General features: G+C 47.3%; 1 protein-coding gene across 1 annotated transcript in view; it reads right to left on the bottom strand.

Annotated features, from left to right (window-relative positions):
• Positions 1-19,095, bottom strand: part of cntnap2b (contactin associated protein 2b) — a 55,187-nt gene that overhangs the window by 15,285 nt on the left and 20,807 nt on the right. Inside the window, exons 2-7 of the mRNA XM_056420377.1 lie at positions 14,392-14,502; positions 13,658-13,851; positions 11,996-12,143; positions 8,339-8,542; positions 7,993-8,177; positions 1,311-1,454 (exon numbers count right to left, since the gene is read on the bottom strand). Coding sequence (XP_056276352.1) covers positions 1,311-1,454; positions 7,993-8,177; positions 8,339-8,542; positions 11,996-12,143; positions 13,658-13,851; positions 14,392-14,502 — 986 coding nt within the window. The remainder of the gene's footprint in view (positions 1-1,310; positions 1,455-7,992; positions 8,178-8,338; positions 8,543-11,995; positions 12,144-13,657; positions 13,852-14,391; positions 14,503-19,095) is intronic.

The following is a 19,095-nucleotide window of genomic DNA, read 5'->3' as shown; positions in this document are numbered from 1 at the left end:
AGAGAGAGAGAAGAGAGGAAGAGAGAGGGAGAGAAGAGAGGGAAGAGAGAGAGAGGGGAGAGAGAGAGGGAGAGAGAAGAGAGAGAAGAGAGGGGAGAGGAAGAGAGGAAGAGAGAGAGAGAGAGAGAGAGGGAGAGAGAAGAGAAGAGAGAGAGAGAGAAGAGAAGAGAGAGAGAGGAGAGAGAGAGAGAAGAGAGGGAAGAGAGGGAGAGAGAGAGGAAGAGAGGAAGAGAGAGGGAGAGAGAGAGGGAGAGGGAGGAGAGAGAGAGGAAGAGAGAGAGAGGGAAGAGGGGAGAGAGAGAAGAGAGGGAGAAAGAGAGGGAGAAAGAGAGGGGAGAGAGAGAGAGGGGAGAGAGAAGAGAGGGAAGAGAGAGAGAGAGGGAGAGAAGAGAGAGGAGAGAGAGAGAGAAGAGGGAGAAAGAGAGAGAAGAGGGAGAGAGAGGGAGAGAGGGAGAGAGAGAGAGAGGAAGACGGAGGAAGAGAGAGGAGAGAGAGAGAAGAGAGAGAGGAGAGAGAGAGAGGAGAGAGAAGAGAGAGAGAGAAGAGAGAGAGAAAGGGAGAGGAAGAGAGGGAGAGAGAAGAGAGGAAGAGAGAGGAGGGAGAGAGAGAAGAGAGAGAGAAGAGAGAGAAGAGAGAGAGAAGAGAGGAGAGAGAGAAGAGAGAGAAGAGAAAGAGAGGAGAGAGAAGAGAGAGGGAGAGAGAGGAGAGAGAGAAGAGAGAGAAGAGAGAGAGGGAGAGAGAAGAGAGAGAGGGGAGAGAGAAGAGAGGGGAGAGAGAAGAGAGAGAAGAGAGAGAGGGGAGAGAGAAGAGAGGGAAGAGAGAGAGGGGAGAGAGAAGAGAGGGAAGAGAGGAGAGAGAAGAGAGAGAAGAGAGAGAGGGGAGAGAGAAGAGAGGGAAGAGAGAAGAGAGAGAGAGGGAGAGAGAAGAGAGGAAGAGAGAAGAGAGGGAGAGAAGAGAGGGAAGAGAGAGGAAGAGAAGAGAGAGAAGAGATAGAGGGGAGAGAGGGGAGAGAGGGGAGAGAGAAGAGAGGGAAGAGAGAGAGGGGAGAGAGAAGAGAGAGAAGAGATAGAGGGGAGAGAGAAGAGAGGGAAGAGATAGAGGGAAAGAGAGAAGAAAGAGGGGAGAGAGAAGAGATAGAGGGAAAGAGAGAAGAGATAGAGGGAAGAGAGAAGAGAGGGAAGAGATAGAGGGAAGGAGAGAAGAGATAGAGGGAGAGAGAGAATCATGTTGACCCGAGCACCATCTCTCCATGAGTGGTCCATAGTGCTGGTCCAACACCACGAGGCCTCAGCCAGAGGCAGTTGTCTTACGAAGCTGGAGGTGTCCACCTTCTTCCTGCGGACCAGGCTCGTGATGTTGTCTCCGTTGTAGCTCATTCCCTCCATGCAGCCCACAAAGTTCCCTCTCCCTCCTGAGCTTGGCTTGGCTGATTCAGGCAGCCCTCCAAAATTGATCTGATGACACAGCAGAGCAGAAGACATGGACTGAATGTCACTGATCCGCCTGTCCTGAAATGTTCATCGTACGACTCTGACCAACACCAGGAACTCTAATCGGATCAATTCAGAAAGAGGACCTTTGCAAGAAAATATATCACTGGTGAGAAAAATAGCCAGGTGGTGTTGAAACTCAGCCAGCCCCAAGACATGTCAATACTGTAGTCTCATCATGTTGGTTTTGGAACAATGGAGGACTTGGTATTGGATTGGTCTGGCAGCTGTTCAGAAGTATGTTTTCATCATGACTTTAGAAAGAATACAGGTTCAAGGCACGCTCACATTGACCTGGAGCCTTCTGCCTGGGGTTATCAACTACATTCAATGCAGTTTATTTCGTATGGCCCACAATCACAAATTACAAATGTGACTAAGAGGGCTTTACGATCTGTAAATACGGCATTCTCTGTCCCGGGACCACACATCGGATCAGGAGCAACCCTCCAAAAGACCTCCGAGAGAGCAACAGAGGAGGATCCCTCTCCCCGGAGGGACAGAAGCATTACCTCCTTATTGCATCAGACAGAGGACTCCTCTCTGTACTGGTCTTGTTAGACCTTAGAAGCCTCGATAACCACCAACGTTAATCACGGAGTTCCACAAGGTTCTGGTCTTGGACCACTTTTATTTACCTTATACATGCTTCCTTTGGGCAATATTATCAGGAAACACTCCATAAACTTGCATTGTTATGCAGATGATACTCAACTATATCCATCAATCAAACCAGAGGAGAGCAACCAACTCAGTGGACTCCAAGATGTCCTAAAGACATAAAACATGATGACCTGCAACTTCTTGATGTTAAACTGACAAAACTGAAGTAATTTGACTGTGAACAGCTCAGAGGTCAATGATCTGGTGAAGTGGTTTCTGTAGACCGCATTGCCCTGGCACCAACACACTGGAGAGAACCTCTGTTCTCCTGGATCAGGACTTGACCTTTAACCCCACGTGAAGAACATCTCAAGGACTCAATGTTTCATCTACTAACATTTAAATCATCATCTGGTCTCAAATAGATGCAGAAAAACTGGTTCACACGTTTGTTACTCCTTATGATCAGGCTGCTCTATAAGTCTCTTAGGTCAACTCCTTATTATCAGGCTGCTCTATAAGTCTCTTAGGTCAACTCTTTATTATCAGGCTGCTCTATAAGTCTCTTAGGTCAACTCCTTATGATCAGGCTGCTCTAGAAGTCTCTTAAGTCAACTCCTTATTATCAGGCTGCTCTATAAGTCTCTCAGGTCAACTCCTTATTATCAGGCTGCTCTATAACTCTCTTAAGTCAACTCCTTATTATTAGGCTGCTCTATAAGTCTCTTAAGTCAACTCCTTATTATCAGGCTGCTCTATAAGTCTCTTAAGTCAACTCCTTATTATCAGGCTGCTCGATACGTCTCTTAAGTCAACTCCTTATTATCAGGCTGCTCTATAAGTCTCTTAGGTCAACTCCTTATTATCAGGCTGCTCTATAAGTCTCTTAAGTCAACTCCTTATTATCAGGCTGCTCTATACGTCTCTTAGGTCAACTCCTTATTATCAGGCTGCTCTATAAGTCTCTTAGGTCAACTCCTTATTATCAGGCTGCTCTATAAGTCTCTTAAGTCAACTCCTTATTATCAGGCTGCTCTATAAGTCTCTTAAGTCAACTCCTTATTATCAGGCTGCTCTATACATCTCTTAAAGGGTACCTGTTGAGATCGCGAATATGTAGCCAGATCAAAAGATAATGTGTTTCTAAAGGTTATTCATGCACTGACGGTCCAGTATTCAATAACAATACGTAGTTTAGGCTGTTCAAAGTCCCTCAACTCTGACAAGCTTCATTGCACTGGTGCTTGAATATGGCGCCGGTGGTGTGACGTCACATCGTTGATAGATCGACAGCCAACCACAGCGGATGTGTTCAGAAACCAATGTAAACAACGTCGAGCGCTCGCAAACAAATGCTGAGAACTTGATAATAATAAAGAAAACGGGCGAAATATGGACGATGAAAGATTGTCAGATTCAGCAACTGGATACTTGTATGAACCATTAAAAGCAGACTATCCCCATTTTGTTAATTGTGACAGCGATAGCGATGATTCTGATGAAGTTGATGCCGAAGGACCGCCGGTACAGATGCTTCACTGTGCGGACCGTGCACGCAAGTCGGCGGACGTTCTGTGCAGTTGTGGGAAATGCAGGGCTCTCAAGTCTCACGCAATGAGCGTGAGACTCACGTATTTCGGTCTTATCTCACGCACTCCCGCCACGCATCGAATTCCTCACGCTGAAAAAACCTCTCGGCTATTTAATGTAGTACCATGTTACCCCACTAGAGAGCTTGTAGTACCATGTTACCCCACTAGAGAGCTTGTAGTACCATGTTACCCCACAAGAGAGCTTGTAGTACCATATTGCCCCACTAGAGAGCTTGTAGTACCATATTACCCCACTAGAGAGCTTGTAGTACCATATTACCCCACTAGAGAGCTTGTAGTACCATGTTACCCCACTAGAGAGCTTGTAGTACCATGTTACCCCACTAGAGAGCTTGTAGTACCATATTGCCCCACTAGAGCTTATAGTACCATATTGCCCCACTAGAGAGCTTGTAGTACCATGTTACCCCACTAGAGAGCTTGTAGTACCATATTACCCCACTAGAGAGCTTGTAGTACCATGTTGCCCCACTAGAGAGCTTGTAGTACCATGTTACCCCACTAGAGAGCTTGTAGTACCATGTTGCCCCACTAGAGAGCTTGTAGTACCATGTTGCCCCACTAGAGAGCTTGTAGTACCATGTTACCCCACTAGAGAGCTTGTAGTGCCATGTTACCCCACTAGAGAGCTTGTAGTACCATGTTACCCCACTAGAGAGCTTGTCGTACCATGTTACCCCACTAGAGAGCTTGTAGTACCATGTTACCCCACTAGAGAGCTTGTAGTACCATGTTGCCCCACTAGAGAGCTTGTAGTACCATATTACCCCACTAGAGAGCTTGTAGTACCATGTTACCCCACTAGAGAGCTTGTAGTACCATGTTACCCCACTAGAGAGCTTGTAGTACCATGTTCGCCCACTAGAGAGCTTGTAGTACCATGTTACCCCACTAGAGAGCTTGTAGTACCATGTTACCCCACTAGAGAGCTTGTTGTACCATGTTACCCCACTAGAGAGCTTGTAGTACCATGTTACCCACTAGAGAGCTTGTAGTACCATGTTACCCCACTAGAGAGCTTGTAGTACCATGTTACCCCACTAGAGAGCTTGTAGTACCATGTTGCCCCACTAGAGAGCTTGTGGTACCATGTTGCCCCACTAGAGAGCTTGTAGTACCATGTTACCCCACTAGAGAGCTTGTAGTACCATGTTACTCCACTAGAGAGCTTGTAGTACCATGTTACCCCACTAGAGAGCTTGTAGTACCATGTTGCCCCACTAGAGAGCTTGTAGTACCATGTTACCCCACTAGAGAGCTTGTAGTACCATGTTACCCCACTAGAGAGCTTGTAGTACCATGTTACCCCACTAGAGAGCTTGTGGTACCATGTTACCCCACTAGAGAGCTTGTAGTACCATGTTGCCCCACTAGAGAGCTTGTAGTACCATGTTACCCCACTAGAGAGCTTGTAGTACCATATTACCCCACTAGAGAGCTTGTAGTACCATGTTGCCCACTAGAGAGCTTGTAGTACCATGTTACCCCACTAGAGAGCTTGTAGTACCATGTTACCCCACTAGAGAGCTTGTAGTACCATGTTACCCCACTAGAGAGCTTGTAGTACCATGTTACCCCACTCGAGAGCTTGTAGTACCATATTACCCCACTAGAGAGCTTGTAGTACCATGTTACCCCACTAGAGAGCTTGTAGTACCATGTTACCCCACTAGAGAGCTTGTAGTACCATGTTACCCCACTAGAGAGCTTGTAGTACCATATTACCCCACTAGAGAGCTTGTAGTACCATGTTACCCCACTAGAGAGCTGCCTCACTAAATGCGGGCTACTTGTAGTTCCGAGAGTCTTAAAAAGTAGAATGGAGCCAGAGCCTTCAGGTATCAAGCTCCTCCTCTTTTATGGAACCAGCTCCACCTTCAGTCCTGGAGGAGACTCCGCCCCCTCATGTAGACTGAGGACTCTCCTCTTGATGGTCAGATAGACCTGAACCAGGTTCACCTGGTCCAGACCTAGAGACGCTGCTAGAGGCTGAGAGGCTGAGGGGGACGCTTAGGATACACTGAGCTCCTCTCTCCTCTCCTTATGGACGCTTAGGATACACTGAGCTCCTCTCTCCTCTCTCCTTATGGACGCTTAGGATACACTGAGCTCCTCTCTCCTCTCTCCTTATGGACGCTTAGGATACACTGAGCTCCTCTCTCCTCTCTCCTTATGGACGCTTAGGATACACTGAGCTCCTCTCCTCTCTCCTTATGGACGCTTAGGATACACTGAGCTCCTCTCTCCTCTCTCCTTATGGACGTTTAGGATACACTGAGCTCCTCTCTCCTCTCCTTATGGACGCTTAGGATACACTGAGCTCCTCTCTCCTCTCTCCTTATGGACGCTTAGGATACACTGAGCTCCTCTCTCCTCTCTCCTTATGGACGCTTAGGATACACTGAGCTCCTCTCTCCTCTCTCCTTATGGACGCTTAGGATACACTGAGCACCTCTCTCCTCTCTCCTTATGGACACTTAGGATACACTGAGCTCCTCTCCTCTCATCTCTCCTTATGGATGTTTAGGATACACTGAGCTCTCTCCTCCTTATGGACATCTAGCATACACTGAGCTCCTCTCCTCTCCTCTCTCCTTATGGACGCTTAGGATACACTGAGCCCTCTCCTCTCCTCTCCTTATGGACGCTTAGGATACACTGAGCTCCTCTCCTCTCCTCTCTCCTTATGGACGCTAGGATACACTGAGCCCTCTCTCTCCTCTCTCCTTATGGACGCTTAGGATACACTGAGCTCCCCTCTCCTCTCTCCTTATGGACGTCTAGGATACACTGAGCACCTCTCCTCCTCTCTCCTTATGGACGCTAGGATACACTGAGCTCCTCTCTCCTCTCTCCTTATGGACGCTTAGGATACACTGAGCTCCTCTCTCCTCTTCTCTCCTTATGGACGCTTAGGATACACTGAGCTCCTCTCTCCTCTCTCCTTATGGACGCTTAGGATACACTGAGCTCCTCTCCTCTCTCCTTATGGACGCTTAGGATACACTGAGCTCCTCTCCTCTCTCCTTATGGACATCTAGGATACACTGAGCTCCTCTCTCCTCTCTCCTTATGGATGCTTAGGATACACTGAGCTCTCCTCTCCTCTCTCCTTATGGACGCTTAGGATACACTGAGCTCCTCTCCTCTCCTTATGGACGCTTAGGATACACTGAGCTCCTCTCTCCTCTCTCCTTATGGACGCTTAGGATACACTGAGCTCCTCTCTCCTCTCTCCTTATGGACGCTTAGGATACACTGAGCTCCTCTCTCCTCTCTCCTTATGGACGCTTAGGATACACTGAGCTCCTCTCCTCTCTCCTTATGGACGTTTAGGATACACTGAGCTCCTCTCTCCTCTCCTCTCTCCTTAAGGACGCTTAGGATACACTGAGCTCCTCTCTCCTCTCTCCTTATGGACGCTTAGGATACACTGAGCTCCTCTCTCCTCTCTCCTTATGGACGCTTAGGATACACTGAGCTCCTCTCCTCTCTCCTTATGGACGCTTAGGATACACTGAGCTCCTCTCTCCTCTCCTCTCTCCTTATGGATGAATGTCATCTCTCCATCACACATTACTAACTCTGCTTCCTCCCTAGTCTTTGTGACTCCACGTCTCATTGGGTCCATTGGACCTGCTGGGTCTGATGCCATGGTCCTGCTGATGCCCCGCCCACTCCTCCTCTCTGCCTCTAATGTGTGATATTGGGCTTTATAAAATGAACTGAACAGCGTTGCAGAGTTACAACAGAGTAAATTAGTATGACAAATTATCAATAATGAGTAGAAGGCATTGACTACGATCCCAATAACCACGATCCATGTAAACAGAAGGAGGGAGGGAGGAGGGGCAACAGCAGGGCTACATTATGGGTATTGAGGACATAGCACGAGCAATGTACCCATCAACACACAATCAGACTGTCTTCAATATCTTCTTCTCACACACATTAAAGCAACAGTGGCAGTATTTGGTGCAGCTGTATTTTCAGTGTTATTTAAGACCATTATCAAAAGACAATCCAATAATTCCGTGGCTAACATGACCCCATAACTGCACTGAACTCTACTCTATGGTATAAAAGAGTCCATCCACACAACGTTGGAGCTGTGTCTCTATTGGTGGTCCCCCGTCCAAAAAGAAGAGCTTTTCTCACACGACTGAAAAGTTTCAGGTGGAAAAACTCCTGGTAGTGAAAGCCATGACTTGACAAACAGAATGCATCGTCCTACTGCTCAGAGGATCCTCAATGCCTGACAGCTTGACCTAAAAAGAAGTCTTTACCTCATAGTCCAGGTCCAGGTGGTCAAACTCTCCATTGGTCCTGAACTGCTGACTGTGATGGTCCAGAGTGAAGTTCACGTTCCTTCGGTACCGCTCTATGACGACAGAGTGCCAGTGGTCATCATCCAGTAAGCTCCCGCTGGTCACATAGGTGTGACCCTGAATGGAGCCGTACTGGTTACTGCCTGCAGAGAAGAGAGCAAACCACATGGAAACAGGCAGGTTGTAAATGTTGCTCATGTCACTCCTGACCGCAGGAGATCAGAGTCCTTATAACTTCAATAGAATAGGCTTTCTATAAAAATAACACTTTTGGTGGAACCACATAGACTTCATAGAAAGCTACCTAAGTTGAGGCTGAGCTGCAGTGTTGCCCTGCGGAGCTCCAAGGAGATGTAGTCTCCCTGCTGGCCCTCTCCATGGAGCAAGACCCCATCTCCAGCTGTGGTTCTAAACTTAAGAGAGATGACATCCTTCACCATCTTTATCTTCTTACTCCTGAAGCGGTAGGAGATGACACTGTGGCCGTCGAAACTGATCACATCTGCCCCTGGAAGACAAAAAGAAAAGGCTATTAAAGAAGTTGTACGGTGTAAGGAGAGTAGGCCTAAACCAACCATACACTCTGAGGAGCGAGTTGGGCTTCAGTATCTTGTTCTGTCAGCAAATCAGGAGAGTAGAGGTTAGACGTATTTCGAAAAAAGTCCTCCATTTAATGAAAATCTCTGGTGTAAATAGACTTATTACATTTAAAGACTCAGACCAAGGGGTCTAGACCTGGTCTTATTCCACCAAGATGTGGTCCTATTCAACAGTCCCTGGATGACGATGACAGTTGGGTCTGGCCCACCACCAACATCTCTTTGGCGTGGCTTCTCAGTTGTGATCATAACTGTGTGTGTGTGTGTGTGTGTGGGTGCCTAGCTACCACTGCATCCCCTCCTGCTTCCATGCATATGCCCAGTCGAATTTCCTTGACCCGTCATCTCAGAATAACATTGTGGAGCGTAGCATTGGCCAGATAAATAATCGGATTCAGAAAGTTGCGACCGCAGCGTTCTGTGCGACATGTCTCGCCACCATTTGAGGTTGGCCGTCAGTCTGCTCGCCCTCGCTCTGCACCGGGGAATGCAGAGGGCCTCTGAAGATGGCCGACAGCTGTCCCGATTTGGACGACATGGACAAAAGCTTCATATTGCGTGAGCTAACGCAAGTAGCTTGCTACTTCGAAATAACAAGAAATAGCACATTTATAAAAAGGAACATTAAACTGTGGCCTGAATACAATAAATGTTGTTGAGTGGCATGTTATACTCTTTTACTGTATGATGTAGAGTTATAGCTTTACTGGCAGTCTATATATTGAGAGAATACGAGAGTTGAAGATGACATTATGATGATGTTATATATTGCCATTGGACCAACACCAAGTCAACATCGTATTCTCTGTGTTTGATTGGCTCACAACCAAAGCAAGAGTGTCTTTCCTTGGAGGGTAATTTCATGTATTTGGGCCGAGCCCAAGCAGTTCTTGTGATCAACGACACGCGTGACTGCTGTCTCATTAAGTGTGTGATCTGAACTGAAGGGTATCAGGTGGCGAGGTCTGAAATGTGAAGTCACTGCAGATGTGTTGTTAGAAGTGGGACAAATAAATGCGAATTTTTCTGGGATTAGCAAGAGGATCCGTAGACCAGGCCGGGAAAGAGCGAATGCGGAATGTTAGTAATAAAACAGATCAAAGGGGACCCCAGTTCCATTAGACTACAACAACAGGAAAGCAACAAGGCATCCATCAGGCCGGCCGACGGGGAGAGTGGCTGTAAGATCAAATGAAAGCATCGAGGCCATCGCTGGGACGATAAGCAGAGGGCCAGGTGTGACAGAACACGGGTCCTGAGTGGTCATCTTTGGCGTTTACAACCGGTGACCCTCTGACTGAACTCACTCAGGGGCCCCACTCGACACCAGATGTAAACATTGCACCTCTTGTGATATTCAAATGAAGACCTGTTTGATTGTGTGTTCGGAGCCCATATCCGCACCATATGGGCCCAAGAGGATGTTACTGCAGAGTGAATAAACACAAACCTGGATTCATGTGTGTTAACCTGCCTGTAGATCAATGGTCTTTGATATGATAATGTAACCTATGTCTCCCATCTGTTCTGTATACTGACCCCCGGTTAGAGTGTGTTCTGTGTCACTGCCCACGGGAAGTCTCACCAGGTCTGGAAGGGGCTGTAAAGAGTGGACTTTCCCGCCTACGAGCCGGAGAGATAAGAGGAGACACCCGGAGACAGGTCACCGAGGTGACCGAGCTCATCTAAACCAGCTAAGACAACGGTCCCCCTCTTTGATGTGGGACAGAGAGTCTCTCCAGAACCTCTCAGGAAGAGAGGGGGGGGGGGATGAACCCCCCCATCAGCACCCCAAAGAGGGACGGATATCCGGTAAAAGTGGGAGGAGCCGAGGGTATAAAGGTGACGAACAGAGGAAACAGGGGGTGGAGGAAAAGAGAGTTTTTGAGTTTTTGTGATTTTTGCGTCAGGCTCCCGGGAGGGAACTCACTTATAATTGTACTTTGTTTATTTATTTCTTCTTTTTTTGAATAAAATACTTGGCTGCCTTGCAGTCTTAAACTTTACATTCGGTTTGTGGACCTACTTTTTTGTGAGACCTATTTCTTCACCTGTCGACCCACCCGAGGAGACCAAAGGCGGAGACCCGAGAGCGGACCCCCGCCGCCCCCGAGGTGAGTCTGAGCGACATCTGCACGGCTACACCCACTGATCTCAGTTACTCAGGGCACATACTGATTCCTCACACACTGGTAACTGACATTTTGTACTAAAGAGAGATATCGCTGCAGCCGGTAGACCTCCGTCTCTCCGCCGAGCCGTGGTTGGTTCTGGGACCAAGAGAGGGACTCGTAACACTCGAGTCCTCGTCGCGGAGGTTGTCCTAAAAATAGAATATTACTAAGTGTCCCGCCAGCCGCTCTACGAGCCTTGTACCCTCGAGCGTGTTGGGGTGAGACCCGATAATTGAAGAAACAGCGTTTCTCTCCGCGGAGATCGATCTGCCATCATCTCGGGATGTCGCGCGCCGAGCCGAGCAGCGACCACTGTCGAGGTGCACGCGCGTCGCTCATCAGGCCCGAACGGTCGCAGAATCATATAGAGGGAGTTACTGATCTCCGCCTCCTTCCCCCTTAACTCGGTCTTCGCCCTCGCTCGAGTTTCCCTCTCCCCCTCGAAGCGCAAGGCGAGGATACCGTGACCGGGGCGATCGTCAGAAGAGAGGACGGGCATCGTGACCCGTGGACCCGCGTCCTCTCCAGTGCGACAGGTTAGCAGCGCGCGGTGACGCGCTGCGCCTGGGCGTCGCCGACGTGCTTGTAAGACAGTTTGCTACACGTCTGTCCTTAGAGCACGCTTATTTCCCTCAATAAAGTACCCGGTGTGAGCCGACTCGCACCTCAAACCTTTCCCCCTCCTCTCCATCTCTCCTCTCCCGTCTCGTTCCCCCCTCCCCGCTCCTCTCCTCCCCCGTTTCCCCTACACGAGAATAAGCGGCGTGACTTTTCTTTCCGTCTCCCACCCGAGGCGACCGAATCGGTTTACGCACGCGTCTCTCTTAACAGTGTCTTCAACTTGAATACTTTCTAATGGCCAGACTTTTCTGATTGTATAGAAGTCTATGAGTAAATGACTGTACTTGTTTCTCAGTAAACATTTGTAATCAATAATCTAAGTTTCAAGTCTTCTTCAGGAAAGCATCATGTCAGCGTCAAACAGACCCATAAAGCCGGTATGCTTTAGGGCTGTGTTGGGGTAGATCGATGTTACAGTGTTTTATGGCCCTGTTTGTTCTTCAACTTTCACCCTTTCAAAGTCTGTTTTCAATTTTGCTCTCAAAATGTGTCATTCAGAGTTTGTCTGTGTTCCTGTATGGGGCACCAGTCATAGCCCCTCCCCCGTCGGTGCCCTCTCTCACTTACAGTAGGAGCAGCCATACAGCTCCAGACGCACGCCGATGCGTCCCTTCCTGCTCCAGTCCACGGGGATGAAGCGGATGTAGTGAGCCAGGATGGCGTGCTGCAGCTTGTGGCGAACGACCTCTTCACTGTTCCCGTTCCCCTCAAACGTCTGAAACACACAGAAACACACAGGCTGCAACGCTGGCAGACAAGTCGACACGTGGCTATTTAAAAAGACTATTTGGGAATTGTTGTTTTCTTCATTTTCTATCTTTAGACTGGATAGTCTGGAAAGTGTCTGCACTTCAATGTCCATTCGTCCCGTAGGTCACCGTCAAGGTGAGAGCCCAACTGAATGTGCCTTGAACTGTCAGAACATCTCCACTGCTGCTTTCTATCGTTGACGTTGGAGTCCTGACGGATAATCAGAGATCATGTCTGGAGGGAGATTACTTTGGGTTTTTAAACCGCCAACTCAAATCAACTTTGAAGAAACACACAGTTAAATTGTATTTTTATTGAAGTATTAAGATCCCCCCCCCCCCCCCCGCGGAGCCGCCTGTCCCCTGAACCTACCTACCCTTGCCCTTCACAGACAGGACGGACTCATGTAGAGACGCCCTGCAGTGACCATGCTGGAAGCTGGACTGTGTGTGTCACTTTCACCACTTTAAAGACGTTTGTTGAAACCCTTTGCCACAGTGTCAGTGCAGAGAGTTTACACTCTATGAGACACCACAATGAGTGCTGGTGAGATGTATGTCCAACTTGGTCCAATTACATTCATGTGTATACCCCAAAATCACAAATGACACATTTTCCTCAGAGGGCTTTGAATGTAATGGATAAGCTCAATAACTCAGGATGGAGCTCATGTTGCAGTGTCTCAGCTGCAGTGGTCTGTGGGATATTTAAAACCTTTTCTCTGTTGCTAACTCAGTAAAGAACACTCAGGTCCAGGCAACCCAAAGCGTGATCAGCACCGCCTACTTCCATTTGCCCGTTCCTCCACCCAAACCTCCATCGCCTGCACATTGTTTTAAATATTGCAAAAACATTATTGTATCGTAAATGTCCCCGCTGCAGGAAAAAGAGAGGAATATCTTATGTTATCCTATTTTATACATTGATCAGAAGAATAAAATGAATTAAAAACTACATCAATTTAACTAAATTACCTGGAAAACTAGCTGAGAAGAATTTACAAGGTTATGCTAATTGGAATATTCCCTCTTAACTTGAATGTCTCAGCTACCGAGACAAATATGGATGAAAGGGGATCAAACATGGAGTGGGAACCACCAGACATCACCACTGTGACGGTATCATCATTACTTTGATAAACCTCTTGAAAAACAGAAGTGCCGAGTTTAAAACACTTTACAGTCAGGCGTTAGCGTTAGCTAGCTACAGCTACTGCTAGCTCACCTACCTGCTAGCTAGCGACTGCGTGGCTACTTTGAGCTGCAACATTTCCGTCGTTGCCGTTGACATTGTCACCATCACTGTGGCAATATCTGAATGATGTTCTTGGTGGCCACCTGATGAATCAGGCTGCACTGGCTCAGCATCACAACCACTTATTTGTGCACATTTTTTAATGCAAATTGCATGAAATGGTTTCAAAGCGTGACATCGTTTGATGAGATGTCCAAACAACACACACACACAACGCTTCCCTACCCAGATGTTTCCGTCCTGTAGATAAGGCCTCCAGTTCTTCTGTGTGTCGCTGTAAAGCAGCCGATACTTGCTCGTCCAATCAGAGCTGCCGTAGCGACCCTGTGTCGCTATGGCGACCACCTGCTTCCGAGAACCCAGGTCCACCTGTAGCCACTGGTAGCGGTCTGCATCCAAGGGGGACCAGCCTCCAGCCCCTAGTGGGGGGGGGGGGGGGACAGTTGATTCTCGAGCCGTCAGCTGGAGGTCAGCTTGAAAACAAGCTGATATTTTTCTAATTTTAAAGAACTTTCCTGTTCTGTAAAAATAAATGAAGGTATCGAAAAATAAAAACAAGAACATGACTTTTCATTTAGGTGTAAAAACCCTGCAACTGTAATAAAATATTCATACACATTTGTTCACAGTAATATATATTCTCATATTCATCATTATCTTACAAATAAACGTCTTAGGTTTAAAACTGTGCAAGATTAGATACAGTCAGTGAAAATGAAACGACGGGTTAAATGCAGAGGCAAGATGACATCACATTCAAGTTAAAGTGTCTGTTTTTAGTTCCATTCGCTGTCGGCATCAAACTGATCACACATCCAGCGTCAGCAGCAGAGGGCTCTGGATGCATTCACTGCTGCTGCTGCATGAGAACCGGCCTGTGGAAACCCTCCTGGATGTGGAGATGGAAGAGGGACGTACACTCTATGACTCGATGCACTCAAGTGTGTCGGGAGGCTTACCTTGCTGCCGGTTGAGCTTAGCATAACCGGCTCCGTACCCTCGGGCATACACTGACGAGCTGCTGAAGGAGCTGTAGGGCAGGGGCGTGGCCAGGCTGTCCTCACACCTCCCTGGACCGCAGGACAGAGACACAGAGGTCAGCTCCCCAGCAGCAGAGACGTCCTCTCCCCTCTGGTCACCACTCCTCAGATGCTGTGAGCGGCGTTACCAAACCCACTCAACCCGACATGTCAGTCGTGTTCACAAAACAAATCCAACTGTTGGGTTGCGGATCACTTTCCTCTGCAGCAGAACTGACCATCCCGGTGGATCCATGTTGGCAGGTCCAGGTCAGGCAGCATCACAGCACGACGTGCAGCTGGACGGCTCAGAGAGGCCACCATGTTCATGACAAGTTCATAGTTACTGGGGGACATTGTGGGGCCACCATGTTCATGACTAGTTCATAGGTATTAGAGGACATTGTGGGGCCACCATGTTCATGACTAGTTCATAGGTATTAGAGGACATTGTGGGGCCACCATGTTCATGACAAGTTCATAGTTACTGGGGGACATTGTGGGGCCACCATGTTCATGACTAGTTCATAGGTATTAGAGGACATTGTGGGGCCACCATGTTCATGACAAGTTCATAGTTACTGGGGGACATTGTGGGGCCACCATGTTCATGACAAGTTCATAGTTACTGGGGGACATTGTGGGGCCACCATGTTCATGACAAGTTCATAGTTACTGGGGGACATTGTGGGGCCACCATGTTCATGACAAGTTCATAGTTACTGGGGGACATTGTGGGGCCACCATGTTCATGACAAGTTCATAGTTACTGGGGGACATTGTGGGGCCACCATGTTCATGACTAGTTAATAGTTACTGGGGGACATTGTGGGGCCACCATGTTCATGACAAGTTCATAGTTACTGGGGGACATTGTGGGGCCACCATGTTCATGACTAGTTCATAGTTATTAGAGGACATTGTGGGGCCACCATGTTCATGACAAGTTCATAGTTATTAGAGGACATTGTGGGGCCACCATGTTCATGACTAGTTCATAGTCATTAGAGGACATTGTGGGGCCACCATGTTCATGACAAGTTCATAGTTACTGGGGGACATTGTGGGGCCACCATGTTCATGACAAGTTCATAGTTATTAGAGGACATTGTGGGGCCACCATGTTCATGACAAGTTCATAGTCATTAGAGGACATTGTGGGGCCACCATGTTCATGACTAGTTAATAGTCATTAGAGGACATTGTGGGGCCACCATGTTCATGACAAGTTCATAGTCATTAGAGGACATTGTGGGGCCACCATGTTCATGACAAGTTCATAGTCATTAGAGGACATTGTGGGGCCACCATGTTCATGACAAGTTCATAGTCATTAGAGGACATTGTGGGGCCACCATGTTCATGACAAGTTCATAGTCATTAGAGGACATTGTGGGGCCACCATGTTCATGACAAGTTCATAGTCATTAGAGGACATTGTGGGGCCACCATGTTCATGACTAGTTCATAGTTATTAGAGGACATTGTGGGGCCACCATGTTCATGACTAGTTCATAGTTATTAGAGGACATTGTGGGGCCACCATGTTCATGACTAGTTCATAGTTATTAGAGGACATTGTGGGGCCACCATGTTCATGACAAGTTCATAGTCATTAGAGGACATTGTGGGGCCACCATGTTCATGACAAGTTCATAGTCATTAGAGGACATTGTGGGGCCACCATGTTCATGACAAGTTCATAGTTATTAGAGGACATTGTGGGGCCACCATGTTCATGACAAGTTCATAGTTATTAGAGGACATTGTGGGGCCACCATGTTCATGACTAGTTCATAGTTATTAGAGGACATTGTGGGGCCACCATGTTCATGACAAGTTCATAGTCATTAGAGGACATTGTGGGGCCACCATGTTCATGACTAGTTCATAGTTATTAGAGGACATTGTGGGGCCACCATGTTCATGACAAGTTCATAGTCATTAGAGGACATTGTGGGGCCACCATGTTCATAGTTACTGGGGGACATTGTGGGGCCACCATGTTCATGACAAGTTCATAGTTATTAGAGGACATTGTGGGGCCACCATGTTCATGACAAGTTCATAGTTATTAGAGGACATTGTGGGGCCACCATGTTCATGACTAGTTCATAGTCATTAGAGGACATTGTGGGGCCACCATTTTCATGACAAGTTCATAGTTACTGGGGGACATTGTGGGGCCACCATGTTCAAGACAAGTTCATAGTTACTAGAGGACATTGTGGGGCCACCATGTTCATGACAAGTTCATAGTTACTGGGGGACATTGTGGGGCCACCATGTTCATGACAAGTTCATAGTTATTAGAGGACATTGTGGGGCCACCATGTTCATGACAAGTTCATAGTTACTAGAGGACATTGTGGGGCCACCATGTTCATGACAAGTTCATAGTTATTAGAGGACATTGTGGGGCCACCATGTTCATGACTAGTTCATAGTTACTAGAGGACATTGTGGGGCCACCATGTTCATGACAAGTTCATAGTTATTAGAGGACATTGTGGGGCCACCATGTTCATGACTAGTTCATAGTTATTAGAGGACATTGTGGGGCCACCATGTTCATGACAAGTTAATAGTCATTAGAGGACATTGTGGGGCCACCATGTTCATGACAAGTTCATAGTCATTAGAGGACATTGTGGGGCCACCATGTTCATGACAAGTTCATAGTTATTAGAGGACATTGTGGGGCCACCATGTTCATGACTAGTTCATAGTTATTAGAGGACATTGTGGGGCCACCATGTTCATGACTAGTTCATAGTTATTAGAGGACATTGTGGGGCCACCATGTTCATGACAAGTTCATAGTTATTAGAGGACATTGTGGGGCCACCATGTTCATGACAAGTTCATAGTCATTAGAGGACATTGTGGGGCCACCATGTTCATGACAAGTTCATAGTCATTAGAGGACATTGTGGGGCCACCATGTTCATGACAAGTTCATAGTTATTAGAGGACATTGTGGGGCCACCATGTTCATGACAAGTTCATAGTTACTAGAGGACATTGTGGGGCCACCATGTTCATGACTAGTTCATAGTTATTAGAGGACATTGTGGGGCTACCATGTTCATGACAAGTTCATAGTCATTAGAGGACATTGTGGGGCCACCATGTTCATGACTAGTTCATAGTTATTAGAGGACATTGTGGGGCCACCATGTTCATGACAAGTTCATAGTCATTAGAGGACATTGTGGGGCCACCATGTTCATGACTAGTTCATAGTTACGAGAGGACATTGTGGGGCCACCATGTTCATGACTAGTTCATAGTTATTAGAGGACATTGTGGGGCCACCATGTTCATGACAAGTTCATAGTTATTAGAGGACATTGTGGGGCCACCATGTTCATGACTAGTTCATAGTCATTAGAGGACATTGTGGGGCCACCATTTTCATGACAAGTTCATAGTTACTGGGGGACATTGTGGGGCCACCATGTTCAAGACAAGTTCATAGTTACTAGAGGACATTGTGGGGCCACCATGTTCATGACAAGTTCATAGTTACTGGGGGACATTGTGGGGCCACCATGTTCATGACAAGTTCATAGTTACTAGAGGACATTGTGGGGCCACCATGTTCATGACAAGTTCATAGTCATTAGAGGACATTGTGGGGCCACCATGTTCATGACAAGTTCATAGTTATTAGAGGACATTGTGGGGCCACCATGTTCATGACAAGTTCATAGTTATTAGAGGACATTGTGGGGCCACCATGTTCATGACTAGTTCATAGTTACTAGAGGACATTGTGGGGCCACCATGTTCATGACAAGTTCATAGTTATTAGAGGACATTGTGGGGCCACCATGTTCATGACTAGTTCATAGTTATTAGAGGACATTGTGGGGCCACCATGTTCATGACAAGTTAATAGTCATTAGAGGACATTGTGGGGCCACCATGTTCATGACAAGTTCATAGTCATTAGAGGACATTGTGGGGCCACCATGTTCATGACAAGTTCATAGTTATTAGAGGACATTGTGGGGCCACCATGTTCATGACTAGTTCATAGTTATTAGAGGACATTGTGGGGCCACCATGTTCATGACTAGTTCATAGTTATTAGAGGACATTGTGGGGCCACCATGTTCATGACAAGTTCATAGTTATTAGAGGACATTGTGGGGCCACCATGTTCATGACTAGTTCATAGTTACTAGAGGACATTGTGGGGCCACCATGTTCATGACAAGTTCATAGTTACTAGAGGACATTGTGGGGCCACCATGTTCATGACAAGTTCATAGTTACTGGGGGACATTGTGGGGCCACCATGTTCATGACAAGTTCATAGTTACTAGAGGACATTGTGGGGCCACCATGTTCATGACAAGTTCATAGTTATTAGAGGACATTGTGGGGCCACCATGTTCATGACAAGTTCATAGTTACTAGAGGACATTGTGGGGCCACCATGTTCATGACAAGTTCATAGTTATTAGAGGACATTGTGGGGCCACCATGTTCATGACTAGTTCATAGTTATTAGAGGACATTGTGGGGCCACCATGTTCATGACAAGTTAATAGTCATTAGAGGACATTGTGGGGCCACCATGTTCATGACAAGTTCATAGTCATTAGAGGACATTGTGGGGCCACCATGTTCATG

The sequence above is a fragment of the Pseudoliparis swirei genome, chromosome 8, assembly GCF_029220125.1.
Source record: "Pseudoliparis swirei isolate HS2019 ecotype Mariana Trench chromosome 8, NWPU_hadal_v1, whole genome shotgun sequence".
In the NCBI taxonomy this organism is placed as follows: Eukaryota; Metazoa; Chordata; class Actinopteri; order Perciformes; family Liparidae; genus Pseudoliparis; species Pseudoliparis swirei.
Note: the sequence above shows the minus strand (reverse complement) of the source record. Positions and strands in the feature narration are given on the sequence as shown.